At 47.0% G+C, this 24,527-nt stretch overlaps 2 protein-coding genes across 9 annotated transcripts in view; one reads left to right on the plus strand and one right to left on the minus strand.

Annotated features, from left to right (window-relative positions):
- The window catches only part of ebf3b (EBF transcription factor 3b), a 73,169-nt gene that overhangs the window by 3,935 nt on the left and 44,707 nt on the right, over window positions 1-24,527 (plus strand). For all 8 annotated transcript variants that reach the window (XM_049736750.2, XM_049736751.2, XM_049736752.2 and 5 more), the window contains exon 6: window positions 2,107-2,175. In XM_049736750.2, the coding sequence (XP_049592707.1) occupies window positions 2,107-2,175 (69 nt within the window). The remainder of the gene's footprint in view (window positions 1-2,106; window positions 2,176-24,527) is intronic.
- Window positions 2,995-24,527, minus strand: part of mgmt (O-6-methylguanine-DNA methyltransferase) — a 160,273-nt gene continuing 138,740 nt past the window's right edge. The window contains exon 17 of the mRNA XM_068652650.1: window positions 2,995-3,396. Coding sequence (XP_068508751.1) covers window positions 3,325-3,396 — 72 coding nt within the window. The 3' untranslated portion in view covers window positions 2,995-3,324. The remainder of the gene's footprint in view (window positions 3,397-24,527) is intronic.

Here is a 24,527-nt window from a genome sequence, read left to right on the forward strand (position 1 = left end):
TCAATTATTTCACTTGTCAAAGTGTTAACGCACAGGATTGAGAGCTGTTCCTAATATTATGACTTGCACAGCTATATGATTATTGTTCCTGACTTTATGTAACAAATATATTCATCACTGTTGTAAAGATGAATCGAATTACGCTGAGAGCGGTTCCTAATATTTTGGCTGCCTCCTATGACGCATATTATTTATGCATTATTGGTAAATTTACATTGACGTCATCTTGACTTAATTTCCCAACACAGCATGTCTCTGTAGCTCGCTGAGACTTGTTTTTGACGTCTATCGATTCATGCTGAGAGCTGTTCCTAATATTTTGGCCGCCCATAATTATCGCTATTAATAACTACATGCCCGGCAATGCCGCGGGCTGGTGAAGGATATGCAGAATGCACCGATGGAGTTTACAAAGGTGCCTTTCGACCAACAAAGGTTGGAAGTATATTATGTTTATAATCGGGAGTTTGAAGTGCATGGTTGTATCCAATCGTGTCCGTTCATACACACAATATGAACGCTCACTTTTGATTGACAGCTATGGGTTCTTGATTGTGGCGGTTGAAGTCTAGTGAGTCTTTCTGTGAGTTGTTGAGAATATTTGGGAGAAGTTATTAAACGTTAGATCAGCGAATGATAATTAAGGCACACCTGCACAAAAAAAACTAAAACAAAAAAACACCCAGATACTAAATGCGCCTTTAGAAAGATGATTGAGCACAATTTGTTTTGCGTTGAACAATCTTTGTGGAATATTTTGTTAGATCATTATAGTACGTGAAGTTTTTGTGTAATTTAAACAAAGTGGCTAATCCTTAAAAAATCTTTTAGTCACTTAAGAAGTGTTAATACAACTTTAAAAAGATAAGAGTGTGGTAACCTATATCACTCTGTCTTTTTTTATTCCAAGTCATAGATCCCTTTTTTAAAAAAAAAATTGGTTTCTTGAAATGACGCGTTAGTATGATTATTGCTGCTGTAAATCAGACATGTTTTTTTTTTCTTTTAATTTCCCCCCCAAGCTGAGCGAGCTCGACCGACAGTATCTTTGCACAAATCTTTGTTTGGTTTCATGCACCATATGGCGTAAATCAATCTTATTCTCAAGAGTTTTCATTTCAAATGCAAGCCCGGATGATGAATTTGTTTATTTCAGTTTTTTTTTTTTTCCCTTTCCTAATTCATGTTCAAATCAAAGGATGTGAGAGTCAGCTAGCTGCAAGCTCTGGATTGGCGTGGTAGAACGGAGTGGGGGGGGTTATGAGGGGGGTGCGTCTGAAACATGTGGTGGAAGATAGATTAGTGCTTTTGAGGCCATAATTGATAAATGCCTCGCAGAAATATTGGTTGAGGGTGGCACCTTGCATCTCCCTCAGAAATAGCAGCTTGGCAATTAGAGGTAAACAAAAGCTGAAGCTGTGAAAAGTGACTCCCCTGCCTCCGCCCCCCTCCCACCCCCGTGCATCCCCTCCCCTGCAACGCTATAAGCCAAACAACACAACATGTTGTTTTTCCACATTTTTTTTTTTTTTATCTATCAGCATCAATGCAAGCAGTCAAGCTAGCCACATGCGTGGTCGCCACTCGATAAACGCACGCTGGGCTTGGGGAGCTTTTGTGTTTTCAGCGCTGTTGCTGAGCTAGCGGGACAAAAAGACTTTGTGGCAAGTGAGTCAACGAGAGTCGGCCAGGATCATTTTTGAAATATATATAAATATTCATTTTTGAATACTTTTTTTTTTTTTTAACTTGCCCCAATGACATCTGTATAATTTCTTTCGACACAAGACGGGAAGAATGAGATGTTACATCACACTCTTGGACAAAATGTAGTCTTACATGTTAGCCAATTATGTAATTTCGGGGAAGTTAAAAAAAATATTTTTTTTAAAATATGTATCCGTTTAGATTTCCCTCAATTTCTTGACAGCCCTTTTCACACAGAGATCCAGCAAACCCCTTGGCCCCGAGGACCACACAAGTAGCTTGCTGGCCTGTTCTAAAAATAGCTCATCAATTGCCAATTTGAACATTTGCAAAGATTTTCAATTTTGTTTCGATTTTGTTTCTGGATGATTCTGACCCGTCCCGTGTGTGTCCCGACAGCCGATGCTGCGACAAGAAAAGCTGCGGGAACAGAAACGAGACCCCGTCAGACCCGGTGATCATCGACAGGTAGGACCCCCAGCTTGCTTTCTCTCGTTAGGGTGGATGGGGAGGGAGGGAGGGGTGGGGGGGGAGTCAAACGAGCGACAAAACGGCCGAGGGGATGCGAGCCGGCGAACAAACGAGCGTCCTTCCCCTCCCTCGGCGCTGCCAGACGGCCGACTCGCATCTTCTGAGCGGGGGGGAGGCGTGGGAGTGGCTGAGGGGGGGTCTTTCCCAGCTACCTGTGTGCCGAGGGGGCGGTCAACCACCTGGATGGTGGCGGGGGTTGTTTAGTCGCAGGTGGTTCAATCACTAGAGGATCACGCTGGGAATACACCTAATTAGCTCGGGCAACTTGGTGTTTATTTGGCTGGTGCACCCCCTTTTGTTTATCACGCCGTCAGACGTTACCTCCACCGATCAGCTTTTTTTGTTTGCCAGCGATTTGATGATATCGTGGAAAAAAAGTTGACTCCCAATTGCTAAAATAGATTCACGTTTGCACAGTATCGTACTGTACAGGCCCTTTTTCCGAATCTTAGCAGCAGGTGTAAAACATGATGGGAATTTTTTTTTCTCCTTTCACCTTGGGGGAGGTCTGCGCTCCTGTGTATCTCCTCCTCTTGTGCTGCTCGCACCTGGAGGGGAGCCGCCGAATATCTGTGACCTTCCCTTTTCCCATCCAAAGTGGGCGAACAAACGCGTCGCTCCCCCCGCCGTGGATAAGTCATGCTGAATAATATGTCTTGTGCAAGTTAAGGAGGGGAGGCTGGGAAGAGGTGTGTGTGTGTGTGTGTGTGGGGGGGGGGCATCTCAATGTAACTTTCAACATGTCGTAGAAAGAGATGGATTATTTCATTATTTTATTTCAAATTTTTCTTCAAATTTGTAATAGACTCTTTCATACATATCAAAGCTGAACAGTGGTGCCTTGAGATATTCCAAAACCAAATATTCATTTTTTTTTTTGTAAGACAAATTGCACTCAATAGTATTGTACTGTAAACACACTGCAATAATTTCTGCCCAAGCAAGCCGGCTCACGTTGAGTACAAAACAGTACCTCGTGTCTTGTGCTTCTGAGTTCTTCATCTGTGTGGTCTATTGGGCTCATGACTGCCGCCAACAGGTCATGTACGTCCACTGTAAGTGAATTGGTAGCAACTGGATGTTGTTTTATCTCGTCTTGTCTCGAGGCAGAAGCGTAGTCGCGACATGTTTCCAATGTCCGGCAAAGGCGGGAAATTTCTGGAATGAGACGGCAATGACATGAATACTTGGTCAGGTTGAATCTTTCCGTCTTGAACGGTTTGAACACGGCCCAAAAAATGGCAAACATCAGATATTCAGTCAGATTTTCACGCTGCAACAAAACCAAAACAAAACATGCAAAAAAAAGCAACAACACAGATGTACTATTTTTCAAAGACTTAAACTGCTGTCAGCCACTGCTCTCACCCAGACACTCCCGCCACCCGTCTAAGTCCCGCCTCTTAAAGACACATGACACTGCAATACATATTGTATTTTCTGTCCATTTTACGCTGGCAATTCTTTTAATACTCAAATCCATTTACAAGTCATGCTGAATGCATTTTACGCGGCTTGAGGAGGTGAGGCAGGGCGAGGGGAGGGGAAGGCTGCGAGGGGGCATCCGAATGTAACTCTCACCACGTCGTAGGGAGAGACAGCAATGCTAATGTTTGACTAGGCGGAATCACTGTTTGCTTAGCGGCGAATGCCTGCTATCTGACAGAGGGGACAACTCTCTTATTAGTAATCAAATCGGGCTGAGCAGTTGTTGCTGCCACTCCACTCCAGCCGCTTCTCATGCATGGGGAAGTAGGAGCCGGCTGCCCTGGGAGCCTGGATGGATTACCGCAGCTACTGCTGTCTGCAGGGCAAACTCACACACACACAAGGACACAGACGGAGGGGATGCTGCATGCAAAAAAGCGGGCCACGGCGCTTTCATGTCGCCTCGGTGTCATTCAAGAGTTTCGCACGCGCATTGTTCCGCAATCGGACGAACAAAACGTGTAACTTAAGTGAGCGGGATGAACGCGAGGGGAGGAGGAAGAATTAAAAGTCAAGCAAGGAGAAGGGCTGGGAAGAGAAAAGGAATAGGAGGGAGTGGAAGAGAGAGAGAGAGGGGGCGGGGGGTATTGTAAGCTAGACCGGCTCAGGGAAGGGCTCGGGTTTTCATTGTGGCCGCTCTGAATGGGAGTGGAGTATCCCTTTCCTGGCACAATGAGCGGCTCTGTTGAAACACAAAAGCATATGTTCCTCATTAGACCCTCCCATTGTCTCCATGTCGTAACTATGAGACTGTCAGCGCGCCCTCGCGGACCCTCGCAGGTTCCCAGTGACTGGGGGAGCCTCACTATTTAAAAAAAAAAAAAACAGCCCGAGCAGGACCGGGTTATTCCCCCCCTCCCCCTTCTTGTCCTTTTTACGCCGGTGTGTTAAATTATTCGCCGCGGCTGCTCCAAACTGGCGTGTTTTACGGCCGTTTGTGTTACATGTGTCGCCCTCGCACGCACGTCATTACGAGGCACCTGCGCGAGCGAGCCGGCGGGGCCGCCTGATTACTTCCAATCCACTTGACTGACGCAAGGTTCGGCCGCCGAGGTCCGAGAGCCTGAATCAACCGCGTCTGCGTACAATTACAGTGTGGAAACCCAACCTTTGGAAACACAACAGCTCCGCTGGGAATTTAAATGGGGAGGGGGACGGGGGTACAGTTAAGTTGCACCTGAACTGAGTTTGAACTGGACGATTTTCCAAAAACGGGACGGCCATTAAATTCCAAGGCCCCTGAGAAACAATGGTTGCCACATACATGGTGGCTGTGACATGAGGAAATGAGACTTTGCCACAAAGACGCCTTCAGTCCAGACATTTTGCACAAAATCCAGCTTCTCCTTTGAGTTAGAATTGATTTATGCAAGCAACATAGAAAACTAATGTTTTCAATTAAATGTAGCGTGTTACTTTTTCATACAAATTATTTTCTTTTAGGGACATTTAAAAAAAAAAGTTGTATTGGGTGTTGGAATTCACATATTAATAAATTAAATTAATTAATTTTTTTGTTGCAAGGATATTTTTTTTAATCAACTGATCATTTAAGTGGGTCAGAGGTTAAAAGTAGGGCAGTTTAGTTACTTTTTGTACACTATTTACACTAAACACTTAAAATGGAAGGGTTTAAACTTTGATAGAATGTTAAGTTGGCTAATTCAACAAAACATTTTAAGTTTTGCTATTGTGAAATTCGCATTTCATAACAAAGAAATACACGTAAAAAAACTCACAAAACTGCTTCGACGCAAACAACTTGCTTGCTTTGTTATCCTAATCAACATTGTTGCCATACAAGTTAGTAATGTATATTTTTTAAAGTTAGTATTCCAACTTAAATTATGATGTTTATAGTTATATGGAGTTACTGGGTTGGAGTCAGGGCACATCTGTTCCATAACGTGACTCATAAAAATATTTGGGCGTCTGCTAGTCATTCAGAAAATGTCCATTTTCTTTCTCCTAATTAAACAGCATTACTTTTCATACAACATCTCACTACTAATGGTGTCATATTTATAGTTTTATTATAGTAAAGGGGTTAGAATCAGGCCACATCTGTTCCAGTCATAAAAATATGTGAGGGGTCTGCAAGTCATTCAGAAAATGTCTACAAAGTAAAAGATCAAGAATTTTGTCTGAGATTTTAGTACGTATATCCTTTTTTTTTTGGTAGAAAATCATAATATTTATGCGCTGTGTAATTGTAGTTCTAAGCAATTAGGGGGTTACAATAAGAACATACGAGCCATAAAAAAAGTTTGGGGTCTGCTAGTCATCCAGAAAATGTCACTTTACTACTAATTGACGTGTATATGCAGTCAGGTGGTTCGCTCGCTTTGATTTCCTCCGTGGGGGAGGGGCCGAGCAAAATCCAACTAACATTGCCATTCATTTTGTGGTTCTGAGGTTGAAGTTGGAACACATTAGTCCCATGTTTGCGGATAACCCAGAAAATGTCACTTTTCTCTTCAGTGGCTTGCTTTTTTTTTTCTTCTTCCCCCTCGTACAAAATCTGAGTAAATTCTCGTGAGAACAGGCTCCTTGGACTGTATCATTGATGGCGTTCACGCACTGTAACATTTTCCCAGATGGTAACGCGGGGGCGGAGGGGAGGGGAAAGGGAAGGGGAGGCGTGTGCTGCTAGCTGGCATCGAGCGAGACATTAACTGGCGTTCCCATGGATCTGGCATGTCCGACAGAGTTTGGGAAACTTATCATTCCAAATGTGTCCTATTTTCCTGCGGTCAGGCCAGACATCTGTTTACCCTATTTTCCCTTGGAGTACTAATACTATTTTTTTTTTTAAAACACAAGAGGAAGGATTCTCTTTTTTAAAAAAAAAAAAGTTGCTGCGATATAGAGAGCCAACAGCTGTCCCATAGTTTCAGCACTGCTTGCTCTTTAAATATTTCAACAGTTAAATTTGATGCCTTTGCATTATTCAGACGCATTTTCACATGAAGGGAAGTTGCGTTTTTGGTGGATTTGTGACTTTTTATGTCTTCGGGGAGCGTCGGTGCACTGCGAAATGAGCCGTTTCGATCGTGCCCTCATTTTCTTGCGAAAAAAAAAAAATCAAACACTCAAGTCTTGGCGCTAGCGTGGAATGAACGACTCATTTTTGTTAGCGAAGTCAAATCAGTGTAATGTTTTTTTTTAATTGAATTTGGTAAAAAACAAACAAATGAGATGACCTTGCAAAAAAATCACATATTAAATCACAATCGCAATATTGGGGGGACTGGCGCAATTAGATTATTTTTCCAAATGATTCCGTCCACGAACACAGTTGGGTAATAATCGCGCGCGGATTTAGCAGATCCCTGCAGATGTCACATTTCTAAGTTAATGGTGCCTTAAAGTAAGTGGGGGTGTCGCTTTATTCAGTGGGTAATTTGAGTCTTTAGAATGATAGTGATGAGATAGCCAATATGTGATTAGATGCGTCGCCAGTCTACAGTGCGCGCCGAGCATGGCGCGCATAACTCAATTTGCCGCGACTGGGGCGCGCTTGCTAGCCGTCCTCGCTCGCTCGCATATTGACTTTGTCTCCTCGCGTGTGAAAGATTAGACACGTTGTTGTGGCTCACGCATGGATTTTGTAATAAGACAACAGCGTGCCGCTGAAAGACGAGAGAAAATGACTCATTCCCGGCGTCCGGGTTCAAAGTTCACCTTTGACTCAAGAAATATGCGCGCAGAAGAGGGGGGCGGAGCCAACAAATTCTTTTTACTGGGGCGACAGCGTATTATTCATTGGTCTCTATCTGCACATAATAAAAATGAGTGGCTGTTATTGTGTATATATATATTTTTTTTATTGTGAACAAAGACCTTTCTTTCTGCACCAGATAATTCACTTATGCCGCAGTATAGCGCCACCTACTGATAAGGAGGACTTGCACAACGTGTGCACGTGTGAAAAAAATAAAAATAAAAAAATACATATATATATATATATATATATATATATATATATATATACACACACACACACACGCACATACGCAGGCACATGTGTGAGTCTTCTTGGGGGAATCCAGATGATGTTAGCATCCGCGTATACTGACCCACCCCGGATCCAAACCCACGCCGCCCGCCTCCTTTCATTCCGGCCGTCGAGGCACTCCCTTTCACTTCCTGTCACAAAAGGTCAAAGAGCAACGACCTCTGGAGAGCAGCCCAGCCGTTGAATAATTCATGACATTGACTTGTTATTTTCTCCCCTTGTCTTCTTTTTGGTCAGCGCACGCACACAGCAACGAGCTTGCGGGCGTGCTGCGGGAGGCTTTTATTCATTTAGCTCATTTATAAAGGCCTCAGCACACCTGTTCTTGTGTTAATGCAATTACATTTTGGCCTAATGTACATTTTGCTTAGCCCCCCCCCCCCAAACACACACACATTGTCATGTCTCTCATTAGCTGGCCTGTATTTTCCAAATGACTTTGCGTTCTCATTCATTTGCGTAACACCTACGAGGTCATTTCCCAGAGTGCACTTGACTTGTCAAGTTGTTTACCAGAAACAAAAGGTGGCAGCCCTCGACCCCCCCGACCCCCCCCCACTTTACCGTCAGCATCGCGCAGACAAAAATCTGGGTAAATTTGCGTCTCCCCATCTGTTTTTTTTGCAAAAGTGTGATTACCTCCAAAAGCTGAACAAATGCCAGTATTTATAAGGTCAGGCCTTTATGTGGAAATGTGATGTAAATGAGAATCAGCGAAAGGGGACATTAAACAAAATTAAATTCATTGTCTCCGTTAATGTCATTTACATTTTTGGCTAAGCTGCGCTCTGTCAAAAGAGGATTTCTAAAACCATTTTAATTGCGCGATGGAGAGGAGGGCGTGTTTGCGGCGGGCGTCTTGATAACCTGCGTCGACCGCTCTGTTTATGAAGCGCCTAAATGACTTTTCTTTTTTTTTTTTTTGCACCGCATCTGCACGGAGGCAATTAAGATGGCACTCAGTCGCCGGTGATAATCTGCTGCCTCCTTAATGAAAATCATAAAAGAGGAAGGGGTCAGTGTTGTCGGGGATTGCGGCAGGTGCTTTCTTTCTATATTTACACACCTGCGGGCACTAATGAACTCGCCCCGCCGGGTGTCACGTCGAATTCAATTTTTTAACATCTAAATATTTCATGTTTGAATACAAAACCTTTGATCATCCACCGATATCGAGTACCGATACTTAAGTGATACGTGAAATATATGCCAAGGAAGTATCGGCAGCTTACCCGATAAGTAAAATAAGGCTGATTATCAGCCCATCCCTATAAAAGGCGGGGCCTAACGGGCTTGGTGTGACATCACCGGGTGTGTGTGAGTGTCTGGGTGTGAGCTGTGGCTGACAGCAGTTTTACTGTTCTTCCAGCGTGGCTCTACTTTTGCTAGGGCAACACTGTAAATCGTCAGGAAAAAAAAAAAAATACAGAAACGTCAGGCCAAGCGCTGAGACGGGCAGGGCCGCCGAGGTCGGCGTGACGTTGGAGCGAAGCTCGTCTCCTCCCGTGCCAGAGCAGCGAGTGCAGGAAGTGTTGAGAGCGAAAAGCTGTACTTGGCGCGCAGCCGTTGGCTCGCCGTTCGGCGAAAAATGAAACCCAGACCCTTTTCACTCTCTCTCTCTTTCTCTCCGCGAGCCAGAACCTCCGTCCCAGCGCTCCAACACGCGGGATTGGGTAATAGTGTTTCGCTAAGCAAAACATTACCTCAAATTATCCTCGCCCTGTTTTCTATTCCCTCCTCCCTCGTGTCAGTTTTATCGCAGTTTGTAAATGTCAAGACGCGCACAAAAGACGCACGGCGTGAAAGGATTTTTTTTCTTCTTTCTCTTCCTCCTCTTCTTCTTCTCCTTCCAAATTACGCTCACATGTTTGGGTTCGCATGAGTGGCGGTTGCACGTAAACGCGGTGCCTGGCGTTCCCCGGGGACGCCCACCTCACCGGGGTAGCGTTCCCTAGTGGCATCAGCTAATGGCAAGACTTGACAACAGCAGAGGAGCCGGGGGTGTTGTGTTTTACTAGCGCTGAGCAGGGGTGATGACTTTAACATGTGTGCGCACAAGGAATGTTTGCGTGTGCGCGCGTGCACGTGCGCTAAAGAGAAGCGAGCGAGGTGCGCACGCGGGCCAACACAGCCACGGTTCGGCTTGATGGCAGTGAAAGACGAAACATGGTTCCACATGTGTTGAGAAAGAGCAGTCCATCTGTCCATGGAGACAACCCCCCCCCCTCTCCCCCCTCCCCAACTCGCCACCCACTTCTCTTTCCCCTTCGTTCTTTCTCTTCCTTCCTTCCCTGGCTTTCGCTGCTGACAGAAACAAGGCCAGAGTTGGGCTGATGGGACGGACGCCGGCGCCAAGAGCAACACGCGTTGCATGAGGGGAATAAGAAAGGCTTAGAGCGACTTATTACCTCCACCAAGGAGGTTTTTGCTAGTGAGAGGGTGTGAAAAAAAAACACATAAAAAAAAAGGGGGCCGTGTCTATCTATGACAAAAAAAGTATCTAGAGTTGTTGCAATGACATTATAGTTTCATTTTTAAAGATAATTGAAAATAGATCAATAGCTTTTTTAATTCAAAAATTTAAAATTCAGCTTCTCAAGAGTGAATATTCTCCAATTTTTGCCGTCCTCCATTAAAACCAGACTTTGTGTTGAATAAAAAAATATCTGTATTTACTTTAGAAAACAAGCCACATTTTTGCCTATTTTTTTATTTTTGCATAAGGGATTTTTTAATTCTTAATAATCAATAAATCCACAAAACAATCAACATATGAATCGCTAAAAACAATCGTTCGTTGCAGCCCTACTGCATAACCTGTGCTAGACTGAGGAACAGAGCACCATGTCATTATTTTTTATATAGTCTTATATAATCATATTTCATTATTCATGTCTGTTTTTATGGAACATCAAAACATTCCAATGCACTAACAGACGCACGCACGAGTGGCGTTGTGGCGCTACGTAGCTACGTAGCCATATGTCTGTTTGTTTTGACTCTTGTCAGCCATTTGGTGACATTTCCCGCCACCTCTCAATGCACAGAGCGCAATTCCTGCCAGTTCTCATAGCTGCTTGTTAAAACTTGCATCCGCCGTCTCGTTGTTGCGCTTGTGCGGCTTTCTCAGCGAGGGCGAGTGATTTATTGGGATATTATGACAGAAAACAACCGATAAAAGACTCCTTCCCCCTCGCAAGCGAGTCGACTCGACTGGAAATGGTACATTATTGAAATTAAAGCCGGAGTAAATAAAACATGTCACTCTTCCTCAAATATTTAGCGCTGCTGTATAATTGACGGCGATGTCGTTTGGTGGCCTGAAGCATTAATGACGCTTTGCCAAACAGAGTCTGTAAAAAGCCACCGCTGTTTTTGTTTTTCCCCTCCATTTTTTTTTCTCCTTTCCTTGGCGTGTTCTCGCTCCCATTCTGTCCCTATTAGGTTTCCCTTAATTGTCAAACAAACTGTTGGGTCAACCTCAGTCGTATCTGGCCGTAAAACAACGGATCGGGCCGGGTTGAGGGATATATGTGGTATTTCATGGGAGGCGGAGTAATGCTGGGGTTTTATGGTTAAGTACCAGTTCACGCCCATGCCATTTGTTTCGCATTAGACTGGAGGTTTTGTAAATCAGATCAATATGTTCGCCGAGATGCGATTCCTCGCCGGGATCTCCCGACCTGTTCTTTCCTCAAGTATTTTTCTTGAGGGGGGGATAAGGAGGGGGTTGCTTGTCAATGAGAACCTCTAACCCCCCCCTCCCCTCCCACTACCCACTTTCTCCCATGCGTTTATTTCCTCTTTCTGATTTTTTAGTGTGTTGTGGTTTGTTAACAAGATGATGTACGATATTTTATGAAAACAAGCCGACAAGTCGGTAAAGAAGTCAGGCCAGGGTGAAAAATGAAAACTCAGTTGTGGAAAAAGTGCAGTTGTAGCTGTCTGGTTCCTTTTAAATGGGGTTAAAATTTGTTTTTCTTTAGATTTTTTTTATGGATCCTACAGTTATCACTTGAATATTTTCTATATCCAAACTAACATTCATATTGCTTAAAAAAAATAAAAAAACAAGTCGAATTTTTTTTTTTATTAATGCACTTTTTTTCTCCACTCCAAACAGTGTTTAAAAATTTAGCTATTTCTAACTACACCCCAAAAATTGTGGAACAAATAAATTCCATCCAAAATATTTTAAAAAAATATACATGTATTTTTTTTGTCAACATTGGACGGCAGAAAATTGCGCAAGCCTTCCTCCCATCTCCGTTTCCCCTTCGCTCCATCTATTTCCATTTTCTGAATGTTGCAATTTGTAGTGTGACACGGTTGAGATTAGGACAGGCCGAGCGGTCGTAAGATTCCATCGGACATGCTCCTGCTGGCGTGAGGTCACGGGACATGCGATTGTGTGTGTGTGTGGAGGGGGCTATTCAGCGAGAGGGTCATCAGTTACCTCGGGGAAACGAGCTGGTCCGCCGGCTGCTCCGCCCGGGGCCCCCAGGGGCTCCCGGGATGTATCGGAGCAGAGGTCCCGGCGGAAAGAGCCCTGAACCGGTGTCATTTATTACAAGTGACAAGTTATTTCTAACTATGGCCGTGTTTTGATTGGTTTACAAGGCTGTCGTTTGGAACGGTAACCACAGCTCCCTCCCCATCTGCACTCACAAATCACAAGCAAATGATGAATGAAGCTGAATTCGAACAAAAGGTTGAAAATAAAATTCAAGCTAAATATTTTCACATGGCTTCGTTCTCGCCACGGGACATCTTTCGCCGCGCATCTCGGCTCCGAAACATTACATCGGTGCTATTAATGGTGTGTTTTCACAACGTTTGACCATTGCTCTGCACAGAGGGTCACCGGGGTGTTCCGCACAGCACCGCCCCCCTCCCCCTTCTTTTTTTTTTTTTAACTGCCGACCCCAAACTGCGTTAATGATATATGACAGAAATTTCCTTGTGCTGGTTCAGTGGCAAGAAAGGTCTTGGCTAGTCTATATCAATCCATCTGACTTATGTTCCCATGTCTTGAATTACCGCTTGATGGAAACCTGCTGCGGGCTTCACTTGCCAATTGAAATCAGATCTCCTCCACAGCCCGGTGTGATATTGATCCATATTCAACACCCAGGCTGCAAATCGATCACTATTGATTTACAATAAAAAACCCTCCTCTGCTTGTTCAGCATTGCGGTCGATGCTTTAAAGCAAAAAAGGAGGGGGGGAGGAGAAATGAAAAAGAAGAGGAAAAAACTGGTTTTTACAGCCGAGTCGTGGTGTTGAAATAGCGAAAGGAAAGGAAATGTGTCATTTCATTCGACAAGGTGGCGGCGGGGGTGACGAGAGCGAGTGAGCAAACCTTGAACCGTGAGCGATGATGCGAGCCCGCCGTGTGAGACCGAGCAATAAAAAACGCTTTTACAGGATGACACTTGTATAAGGACTCATTTACGGGAGGGGAATTAGCGAGCCCCCTCGCTAAAGCTGTCATCCACCAAGTTGACGAGCAAACGTAATGACGCCTTCCTGCCACCCAGCCAGTCCCCGTTAACGGCGCTGGAATGGACCAAGGCGACCCCGCTCATTTCCAGTCCAGATCCACTTTTATTCCTGTCACATCTTAGTCCTAATCTCTCGGACTTCCTCCCCTCTGCCAAGTAACTGTTCCCATCCAGCAGGTCCCGGCGCCGACATCTGAAAGTTATTATCCCCAATCTCTGACATCCAGGAGTTTACAGTTATATAATGATGGGGAAAACCACATGTCCCCAGAGGCAGAGAACATTTTTGAGATGCCTCTCCATCTGTTTTTAGGGGGTGGGGGGGTGTAAACCCTTTTCGGGCCAAAGTCAGAATGGCGAGTTGTTGTTTTTTTGGAACCAGCCAGGCTGGGAGTCATTATAAGGGGTGATAAAGCAAATCCAATTGGGTCAAATTCCCCCCCCCCCCCAATACAGTGCTGGTGGCACCGGCTCGGCCCGCCTGGCCGCCTCCCCGTAAGTGCTGCTTGTTTGTTTGTCCTAGAGAGGCTGGGCCGGGGGACTAATGCGGGCCCGGGGGCCAGCCGGGTCGGAGGCGGCGGGTGAACCCGAGCCGCCTGGTGCAGCAGTCAGCGTTCCCCGGCTGCCGGCTCACTCTTGTTTGGACTGCAGCTCCGGTTTGCTTTCTTAGAGGGAAGCTGAGCCTCCGTAATCATTGAGCCCTTTTGCCCGTTGAGGAGGAGTGGGGGGGCGGTGATGACATCGGTCTGCGGCAGCCTGGTCCGATCCACGACCCCTCCCTCGCCTCGCCCCGCCCTTTGCTGCTCCTCACATATTTATTTTCTCTTCTCATTGTATGCTTGAAGTCACAGCGTATTATGTTCGGACCTCATGCGCATGCATGACGAGGTGCATGGCGTAAAGCTGTGGGCTTTGTTTTGACTAATAACGTCAGGGATTAGTGACGTGCTGACCTCGGTGTAATCTTTATTAGGCCCAGAGTGTGCAAGTGCCCGAGTGGAACGTCCCCAAAGTCATACAATTTGAAATTAGAGCAACATTTCAAAGGCAAAATATGCTTCTGAAGTCCACGCTCAATCTGAATGACAAGACGAGAAGCAAAGCGCTACAAGACACTCTGGAGGACACTTAGACCAAAATTGAGCGCTGGTGTAGTTCATCGGTCCTAAAGAAGGTAGAATTTTCAAGAGCGCCGAGAACCTTGAGGGCGAGTTCTGTAGCGGTTTTTAAATTTCGACCAATTAAAAAAAACTTTAATGGATAAGACAATGCCCTATTTTTACAGATAGTAAAGTTTTTAGTCAAGTCTCTCTAGTTTTATAATTTTCTATGGGAAAAATATGTTGGACTTTTTGTATGCTAGTGATGTAGCACCACTAACTTGGCAGACTGGCAAAAAGCCTACAAAAAAAAAAACACGCCGTCCTTTTGCGTAATACCACATCACAAGAATGCCGTTTTTTTTTTTTTTTTCATGCAATCATTCCGCTATCATATGGAGATGTTTCCTCTTAAGTGTTGGGAGCCCCTTCGCTGCCTCTCGTGCCCCCCCTGGGCTCGCCTTCAAAATGTTTTATTCAACATCACCACTCTGTTCTGTTTTGTTACGTTATTGAAATGGCTTGTCGATTCGAATAGAGTCAACCCTGGTGGGCCAATCTCATTGTAGCCAGTGGAGAGTGAAAGCCATCACTGCAGCATAGACCCCCCCCCCCCCCAAAACACACATACATACACACACAGATTGGACGAGAGGAGGGAGGGGGGGGTAGCGAGAGCGCCTCCTCCAGATGGAGATGGCAGATACGACGGGGGGAAATGTCCGGGCTATTTTCCAGGCTTTCCATAATGGCAATCTAGCCCTTGCTTGCTTATTAAGTTGTGCACACAAGAGGAGTGGAGGGGCGAGATGGAGAGCAGAGGAGATAAGGGTTAGGACAACGGGTGAGGCGGCTGGGGCGGGCGGGGCGGTCACCTCCACATTGTAGGTGTCAAGCAGACCCTGTCGGCGAAAGTGCGGGTCATGTGGATAGATGATTGTCAAAGCGTTGATATAGCAACACCACAGAGCGCGTGATAAGATTTGTTTGGGGTTTGTGCGGGAGAAAGTACCACACAGGGGTCAGGGAGGTCGACTCGGAGGGGTCACCGGGTCCTGCTCGGAGACGAGGGGGTGGGTACCTGAGTAACCTCGCATGGGGAAGCCATTTCTCAGGTTCCTTAGAATGATGTAGGGAGGGGGGGTCGCATCGGAGGGTGATCTATCAGACGAGCAGACAACATGGCAGCTACCGCGGCTAAACCGAGTGAGACGGATAGGCGGGAGTCCCTCATACGTAACGGCGGCAGCTTGAAGACGACAACGCTGAGTGTTATGGATGCTTGACATTGACCCGCTGTACGGCGCCGGCGTATTCATCACCGCTTTAGCACACAACAACAACAGTCCATTTGAAGCGGGCGGGCGGGCGGGTGGATGGAACGAAGGGGAGAGCGCTACTTTGCTTACACTGCGCTTGTCATCCGTGAATATGAGAAGAACAACGCAGCTCTTGTCAATTTTTTTTTTTTAAATGGTTAAAAAGAATGTTCTTCTTTATCACAAACCTGAGCAAAATTACGTTTTGGGGGGTCTGGAATACATTAAGAGCATTTCAACTCTTTTTGACGGTTTGGTCACGGTACAAATGGAACTCGGCAAGGTATCACTTTATCTCCTGCGGGAATAATTATTTGTCTTCGCTCAGCGCATGTATTTGATAGGCCATAAGTCGAAGCTGTGATGTCACACCGAGTTTCATTCCGATCTGATCCAGATTGCGCATTTGGCAGCAATTTGAATTTAAACACGGAAAATCCCATTTAACATGTTCAGGCGCTCAGGTTGTAACTTCTCATGACCTCATGCGAGATCTTTATGCACGTGGCTCCCTCGGGTGTAGAAATAATTTCACATCCGGACGAGACCTCACTTTCCCCTCTCGGACTATTAACGTACGAGCGGTTCGCAGGTGACAAATGTTTTGCGTAGCTTGATTATTTTTCGCTCGGCCTCTTCTTTCTGCTTCTCGTCAAGGCGATTGCGTTTTGAGCGGTGTCGCGGTTCTATCGAGCCGCATCCGCTTCGGAGCGGACGAAAGGCTCTGAAGCGTACATTTTTCTGCGAATGAAATATTTGTTTACACGTCGGCTTGTCACACCGCGCAACGACAGTCGTGATGCTTTTATTATTCCTCTGCCGTCGTCACCCCCTTCCTTCTTCTTCAGGGTAAAAAAGGCTAGTCTACAAAGTGGCTTTTTGTCGTTTGAGAGAAGTAAACTTCATCAGGTCGACGGCGAGGTGCGCTTCACGTGTCACTCAGCGGCGCTCGCGCCTAATGAAATGCTGCATACAGATTTCTGCCTGCGGGCTCGGGGGGATAAGACCGCGCTAACAGAATGAAACAAACCCATTCCCATCGCCTTCACTCACTTCACGCGCACAAACACACACGCTTGCTGGAGAGCATCCATGTAAGGAGATCCAAATCTGCAATTTATTCAAATATTGATATTTCCACATGTCACCAGAAAAGGTGCCTTGAAATTTCCTCAGAGTACGGCTGTCAAAAAAAATAGCAGGAAATATGTCAGATAATTCATAAATGGAGTTCAGCGCCGCAAAGTCAGTTGGGAACGGCAAGGAGGGGGGGGGGGATAAAATATAATATGCTTGTCAATGAAGAATTGCAGCGATATTACTGAAGCCGCCGTTTGTTCTTCCATCACGTCAATGCAAACAGCCCCACGTCGTGTATTTGTGTACGTGCGTGTATGTTTGCGTACGTCTGTGTGTCCAAACATGTTGGTGTATATTTATGCATGCGAATGTGTGTGTGCTTTGGCCATGTTGTGGCTTCTACTTAGATGTGTTTGTTATCTTTCCCCACCAACGCACCCCAGTTCCCATCCCCGAGCAGCCAATGGGGAGAAGCGCGTCCTCCTCCCGCAGAGGTCCGCAAACCGGACGTCGGCCGGCATGTGTTTTGAATTAGGGCCCCCGAAAAACTGCGAAGGACGCCTCGGATGACGTGAGGCCGCTCGCGGAGCAAATTCCATTCTGCTGAACGGCTGAGGAAAAGAGCTCTCCGGAATCCTTCGAGATTTTTTTGGCCAGAGCTCTCGCGGCGATTAAAATAGGGCGGAAACCAATAAGTCATTGAGTCATGGAGCAAGGTCCCATGAAATCTCTCTGTGCTGTGTCACACCCAAATCAGCTCACCAAGATTAGTCTTTTTTCCCCCAAAAATGAAGAGACAGGGAGGAAAAAAAAAAGTTTGTCCGGAGAACACCAACAAGGCCATTGTAACTTCTGATGATCAGCATGTTTGCTACCCGGGCCTTCAGTGTGGACTTAATCCACGGCATCAAAAATATGTATATTGCCTCAAAAACTTTTAAAAATCCATCATAGCCGCCATAGATACATATATCGAATGCATTAAGATCACTACGGCCTTGTTTTGCTAGTCAAACTTAGCTTAAACAAGTTTAGCTCCTGCCAGCCAATCAGAAGACAGGAAAATGCTGACACCAGGGGACGAATCCAAAACCCGAGTGGTTTAAGAGACAGTCACATGGCCATGCACACTTTTGGCCAACGGCGGTTTTGGTTATTTATTTGAATTCCACAAAGGCGGGCACTTTTAACATTCCCAGATTTAGACAAAAGCAGTGATTTGCCACCATCTTTTGGCCTGCATAGACCATCGTAAACCTTTTAGGGGGGCTGTCAATTACTCAGGTCAGTGCTTCTGGTAGTGTTTTGGCCAGCCTAGAAGGCCTCCCTTGCCCTGACCACCCGCCACCGCCAATGATGCATGGCCCGACGATGCGCTGCCAAGACGCGACAGAATAGCGGCGCGCATATCTGCGGCGGTCATGTGATGCCATAGTTCACAGCAGCTGATGAGATGCAGTTTGGCACAGCTTGGGACCCATCTGGGAGATGGAGATACGCAGACAGGGGAAGTATTTTACGGCCACGCATCTGCGCACTCGAAGAGCTATTTAGCATATGCTGCCGTAGAGCAGAGGAGTTGTTTTGCCGCCGCCAGCTGCAGCGAGCGTCGTCATTGCTCAAAAAACAGCCGACTGAGCGGCTGATCCGTCGTACGGCGAGCGGGATATTGTTTTACATTCGCGCCACGCGTCACAAGACGCTGCCTATCATTACTGATGGAATGTCGCGTCACGCTAGCTGTCGGCAAGTCGGGAGTATTAGCCTTTGAGTCCAACAAACATGACTGAGAATCGAATGAGCACGTGGCTGCTTTGGCTAGCTGTCAGCGGCAAACACTAGGGGGAGCTTAATTTGCGACAGACTTCTGCTTTTTTTGGGTGATGGCCTAGCTTGAAAGCAGTGTAGCCTGTCGCTAAAATATGCTAACAGAACTCGAGAGTAAAGACGTCTACGTAAACAAGGTTCTGTAGTTTGCTAGCTCTGATAAAATGAAATTTGAAGTGATGTAATTGTTAAGCGTGGATATTTTGCCACAATGTTTGTTATGACCCCGTCTGAGTCACACACAGCTCGCACATTCAAACAATGTGTGCGCTTACAATTGTGGGACACAAACTCCATGGTGGGAACGAGTTGCACATGACTGCGGTCGGTCCGTTGCGCGATAAATTTGGGGAAGCCGGCAACCACATGAAAGCCGTGTTTTCTTTGCTTTGACTCATCCCGAGCGCGTGGGAATTTGTATCTGACGATCCTGCGTAACCTTTGAGTTTAAAACTTGGAACGCGGCAACACCGAAATTTTAAACACAATCTCAACAAAAATAAAAACACTGTCGACATAAATCACGACGACATAAATCAAACACAAACGTGTTAAGTATGACACATTCAAGCAAACACATATGACAATGATAAAAAAAATATGCTTTGCAATTTTTTAACCGTTTTTTTTCTGCCAAAAATCAGCATAGGCCTAAGAAAAAAAGAAAAATCAAACAAAAGACAAGTCAGGTATACTTTTCTGTCATCACACACCCCTACCAACTAGGCTCCGCCTCTTTAAGGCACACATGTGCAGGGAATATGCACATCACTTCCTATCCATTTTATGGTTGCAATTTATGATCAAATATAATTCCTATAAAAGTATATTTGAAGTCTTATAGATAGTCCTGCCCACTTTGTGGTCAAAACATGACCAAGAGTCTGAGCGTCTGATATGCGAGGCCATCCGGGGCACGGCAGGCGTTTGACAGTCCGTGCAGCCTGTCGAGCCCCGCGCGACATCTCCACACAGTGTGTCCACAGCGGGGGCCCTTGGCGCTGTCATCTGGGCCCACTATGGCCCAGTGCTCTGCTGACAGTGAGAGGGTAAACGTTTACCACCTCAATCCCCCATTAACTCGGTGAAGGCGCTTCGATCCGCTGTGAAAATAATGATATTGATCGCCGCTGCGGCTCTACAAACCAAACGCTCGCAACTAAAAGAGGGATGGGCCTTTGCATTAGAATACGGGATTTTCCAGGATAAAAGAGTGTTTGGATCTTGTTATATTTCGCCTCTCGTCCATCTCCCCCCCCCCACCCCCCGCCTGCTCGTATCTGCAAAGATTAGCCTTGCCTCTCGCCTGCAATCTCACAACAAATGACAACATCATTGCTCGGGCCCCTTTCGAAATACAACACAAGAAGTGCGTTGTAGCGACATTAACTTGCAACAAACCCCCCTAATAGACCCTTGCGGGTGCAGCATCTCTCCCCCGCCCGCCCTCTCCCCTTTCGCTGGGCTGTCACCCGCCTCCCCCCTCCCCTCTCCTTGCCTCCCAGCGCCAGCCTCCGAGCCTCGGTGGAGATCAGGAGCTCCCTGTCGGAGGTGCTTTGTCACGTAGCCCGGGGAGCGTGGAACTCACCCAGAGCTGTTGAACAAACACAAGCGCCGGGCCTGTCAATAGCAGCTCCGCAAACTAATTGCCTGTCAAATGAACCACCCTCGTTAAGCTGCCCTCACACACACACACACACACGCTCTCTCACAGAGCGAGAGAGCGCCGTCTTGATTCAAGGCGCAGTGATACCTTGTTAGAAGAAAAGACACACGAGTGGCACTTTTCCGTTTGCCATCTTGTTGCTGCAGTCGTTACGGGCGCGCGTGCGGCGCGCTCGCCGTGTGATTGCCTTTTTTGTTATTATTAAGGAGGAGCACAACATGCGATATGGCGTGGCTGATGTAACCCCCGGCACATCAGCTGCTGCAATATTTCAGCTTTTAAAAGCACTCATTAGATGGTAGTAGAGATCCACGCGCCAAATGTTATTGTTTGTTTTTGTCCCCCCCCCCCCTCCCCTCCCGCTTCGTCTTCTTCTTCTTGCTGCTGTAGTCATTAGGCGCTCGAGCCCGCCGCCTTGTCTGGGTGCCTGTAACAGTGCTGTCGGATTGACACAGCTGGGGAGAGCAGCTTGAGGCTGCACGCTCAGGAATACACAGGGGTGTTCAAAGCCCCTCTCTGAATCCTGATCAGAGCGCTGCCCCGGCCAACTGATGGCCTATTAAATATACATGCGCAGAGGTCAGAGCTGGAGGTCCCGGCTTCCTCCCAGCCATGTGCACTTAAGCGGAAGGGCCGGGCAACAATGAAAACCTCCCCGGCCCGCCCCGCCTCTCCCCCCTCCCGACGGCCTCACCTCCGCGATGTACGTCAAGCGCGCCGCTCACCTGCCCGCCGTCCGACGCCAGCCTTTTGCGAAAAGGCCAAATGATGCATTTTTTACATGCTCATTATCTATTTATATTCAATAACACCCAGGACAGCTCTTTGCGTCTGTCTGTCTTTTTTTCTTCTTTCTTCTTTTCCCCGGCAAAAAAACCGAACAGCCCGGCTCGACCCCTCAGGTGAAGGGGAAGGAAGCCCCATAATGGCCGCTCATGATTAACATATTCAGAGTGACACGCTCTCTGTGTTCCTTCGTTAAGCCCGCTCTGTCTGACTAATGAAGTGGAGCGGCAGTTTATCAATTAACCTAGCACCCAGCCGTTGCCGCTAACTCTCTCCCGCTCTCTCTCTCTCTCCTCGGATGTCACACCGATCCGCCCTTTGACCTTTTGCCAGTGTCCAACAAGGCGGGACGTGGTGACAATGACAACCACACACAAACACGCGTACAAGCTAGCATGCGGCAAATGCGATTTGAAGGCCACCACGCACGAAAAAAAAAAAAAAAAGTGTCAGATTGATCGGGTAATGGGATCACGGAGAAAGATGTCTGACGTTGGCGCTTTCCAACATGGCCGTCGATCATAGCAAACAACTTAGCGGCGCTGTCTCTATTAAAAAAAGGCCTCCCTCGCCATTATGGTTCCCCCCCACCGCTGCTTTACCTCCATTTCACATTGTTTGTGTTCATTAAGACACGAGCGACCTGCCTTATCCACACATCAGAGGCGGCTCTCAAGAGTAATTGCGATGCTCTCGCAGAGGATAATGTGGTTTAAACTCACTATGGCCTGTCTATTAGGAGAGACATGATGGCGACCACAAATAATAAAGAACTATTTATTCCTCTCTCCGTGACGCTAACTAGGTAACATATCAAGGCAGCACCACTAAGGGTCTCTCTTCCTGTCAGACGTGGCACCCTTCATCCGTTCCCGACGGACCCCCCCAATCCCCCCGCCCGCTTCATTTCCAACATGAGCTCGGTCATAAATGCACACGTGCCCTCATATATATTTGATAGTTAATATTTATCTTGGGCAGGGGAAGTGCACTTTACATGTGGTAACATACGATTACCTACAATTCTTATAGCAAAGAAACAAAATCGATATGGATATATAATTCATGGCGGAGGGGCTATCAGTTTTTATGGCTCTCTATCCAGCCTCATTAAAGTTTTATCATAATTGACTGCCAGCACGAGTTTTTGAAGGCATGTTTCTCCTTCACTTTCTACCTTTAATAATTAAATATTGTTTAATTGGTTGTATTTTGAAGCACCTAGTGGGATGATAGGGAGGCTGCAGGATTCACAAGCATGAATTATGGAGTGATATGTTATGCATTAACCTGTCAGTTTGTTCATTTGTTAAGGCGGAAAAATGCGAATCTCCAAATCGAATGGCGCGGCGTGAACGTTGCCCACCCCCTAGACCCGACCCCTCCCCCCCCTCCTGTCTCTCATGGCCGTGTTAATGTGGCGACGCGACGGCTGTCACTCAGGCCGACAGCCCCGAATCGACTCAGCTGATTGGTGGTCAACTTGTTCTCCTGACGGGAGATTGACAGACGGAAAATTGCACTCTCAGATTTCACCCTTCATTCGCCGCAGTTGTTCTTCCACTCGTCAAGCCCTGCGCCGTGGCCCAGACAGACAGAGGCTTTATCCATTAGCTGCCGGCGTGGCGCTCGCTCGGATGGACGTGCGGGTGGGCGGGTTAGATTGAGGCGGGATGCGAGGGGAGATGGACGGGGGGGGGGGGGGGGGGGGGGGGGGGGGGTGTAGGAAGACAATCCTACATTTGAGCACTCTGAGGGAAAATCAATCATGTCATCATAAGTGAGAAGTATGGATGAATTTCATCAGCTGGCTTGTGTCCTGTTCGCGCCGTTGGCTCCCTGACTGGCCGGCCCCCTCCGATTGGCTCCCTCAATGACCCTTAAATCCAGAAAGGATGGGAGGGGAGGGGGGGTCGGAAAACACTTTAACAAGAGAAGCCTACTTTCAAGGCTGCACTTCCCCACTTTGCCTGGGAGAACCCTCAAGTGGTTTCCCTTGACAGAGTGGTAATAGATTTACCATAGGATTGTACGCCAAAGCACCATTTTGTAAGAAAATGTTTCTCAACTCCATTCTGTCCTCAGTTGATATGATGAAGTGTTACAAAGGGCAAAGGAGCATTCCGCTAACCAAAAAGACGTTCCGTAACCCCCCCCCTCCCCACACTCCGCCCCTCCCGTCATCTCACGGCGGGGTCAGCGGCCGGCGTGCCGACACGGGGGTGTGAAGCAATCAGAAAGCGGATGAAAAGTGAGGACATGGAAATCACAGGACGAGAGATTGCGCCACGTTTACGGCTGAGTGACAAGAGTGAGGCGGAGACGGCGGCCGTAGGAAGTGAGAAGGCGAGCCGAAAAGAGAGCGCCGACGGGCGGGAGGGATGGAGGGGGTAATAAATTTAATGGCAAAATCAAATACAAAACAAATTCATTCCTCCGGACTGGACGCCTCGCTCGGCATCCCGCGCTAAGCCTCGGAATAAACTGTCACTCCTTATCGATCGCATCTGAATTGTTACCGAGATTTCTCAAAAGTAGTCCTGACACGTCGCCCCCCCTTGTCTGAGCCAAACCCTGAATTGTAATCTAGGGAGAGGAGGAACACGCGGACCGAGCGGCGGATCTTTCTTTTTTTTCCCCAAGACACTTTGGAGAATTCCAAAATTTCCTGTGATGAATATCGTCTGGTGGTGTTTTACGCAGCCAGCGAGCGTGAAATGTTGCTACATGATTTGTTTGCCATTTGCGACGGAGATGACATGATGAAAAAATCAATGGGCCTCACGTTTGATTTCCCGCCGAGTCGGCTAAATGACTGCTGTCGGCGTACGCCGGCTAGCGCTTGCTTCTATTCTGATGGCGTATTAATTACGAAGATGGGAGCGGCCGCCGTGGGGCTCGGAGGAGGCGGGAAAGCCGGCCTCGTATCCACTCATCTCTCGGGCTGACAGGCCCCGCTCCAGGAGAAAGGGATTTCTCCGGATTGACTGCCATTTTCTCTTCTTTAACAAGGAAATTAGTGTGTAAAGGAGATCTGTCAGGATAAAGTGCAGCTTGACTGCCGCCGCCCTCCTCCCCCTCCCCTCCCCTCCCCTCCCTCGGCTTCCTGTTCCCGCCGCGTCCCGCAAACCGGCTCTCCCTCCATTTCTCACCCTCCATCCATCCATCCATCCGTCCGCCCGCCTCTCTCCTTCCTTCGCCTTCCACTCGATGGCTCCCTCAGGGGATCTTCCTTGAGCATTAGCAGAACACATCCAATGTCTCAGCTACATGATTTCATGATATGATTTGTACGGGGGATTTGCAATAATCCGCAAATAAAGTTGAAAGCGAACGACTCCCAATAAGAGGCGCGACCGAAAAAAAAAACCTTTTTAAGATTTTCTTTATCGTCGGCGGCACGAAAAATTGTCACCGCGCCGCGTGGCGGCAATTTAGCGGTGCTGTTTTGTTTTTTTTGCCTTTTTATGATCATGATTAATTCGCACACGCAGGAAGTCG

The sequence above is a fragment of the Syngnathus scovelli genome, chromosome 12 (assembly GCF_024217435.2).
Source record: "Syngnathus scovelli strain Florida chromosome 12, RoL_Ssco_1.2, whole genome shotgun sequence".
Lineage (NCBI taxonomy): Eukaryota > Metazoa > Chordata > Actinopteri > Syngnathiformes > Syngnathidae > Syngnathus > Syngnathus scovelli.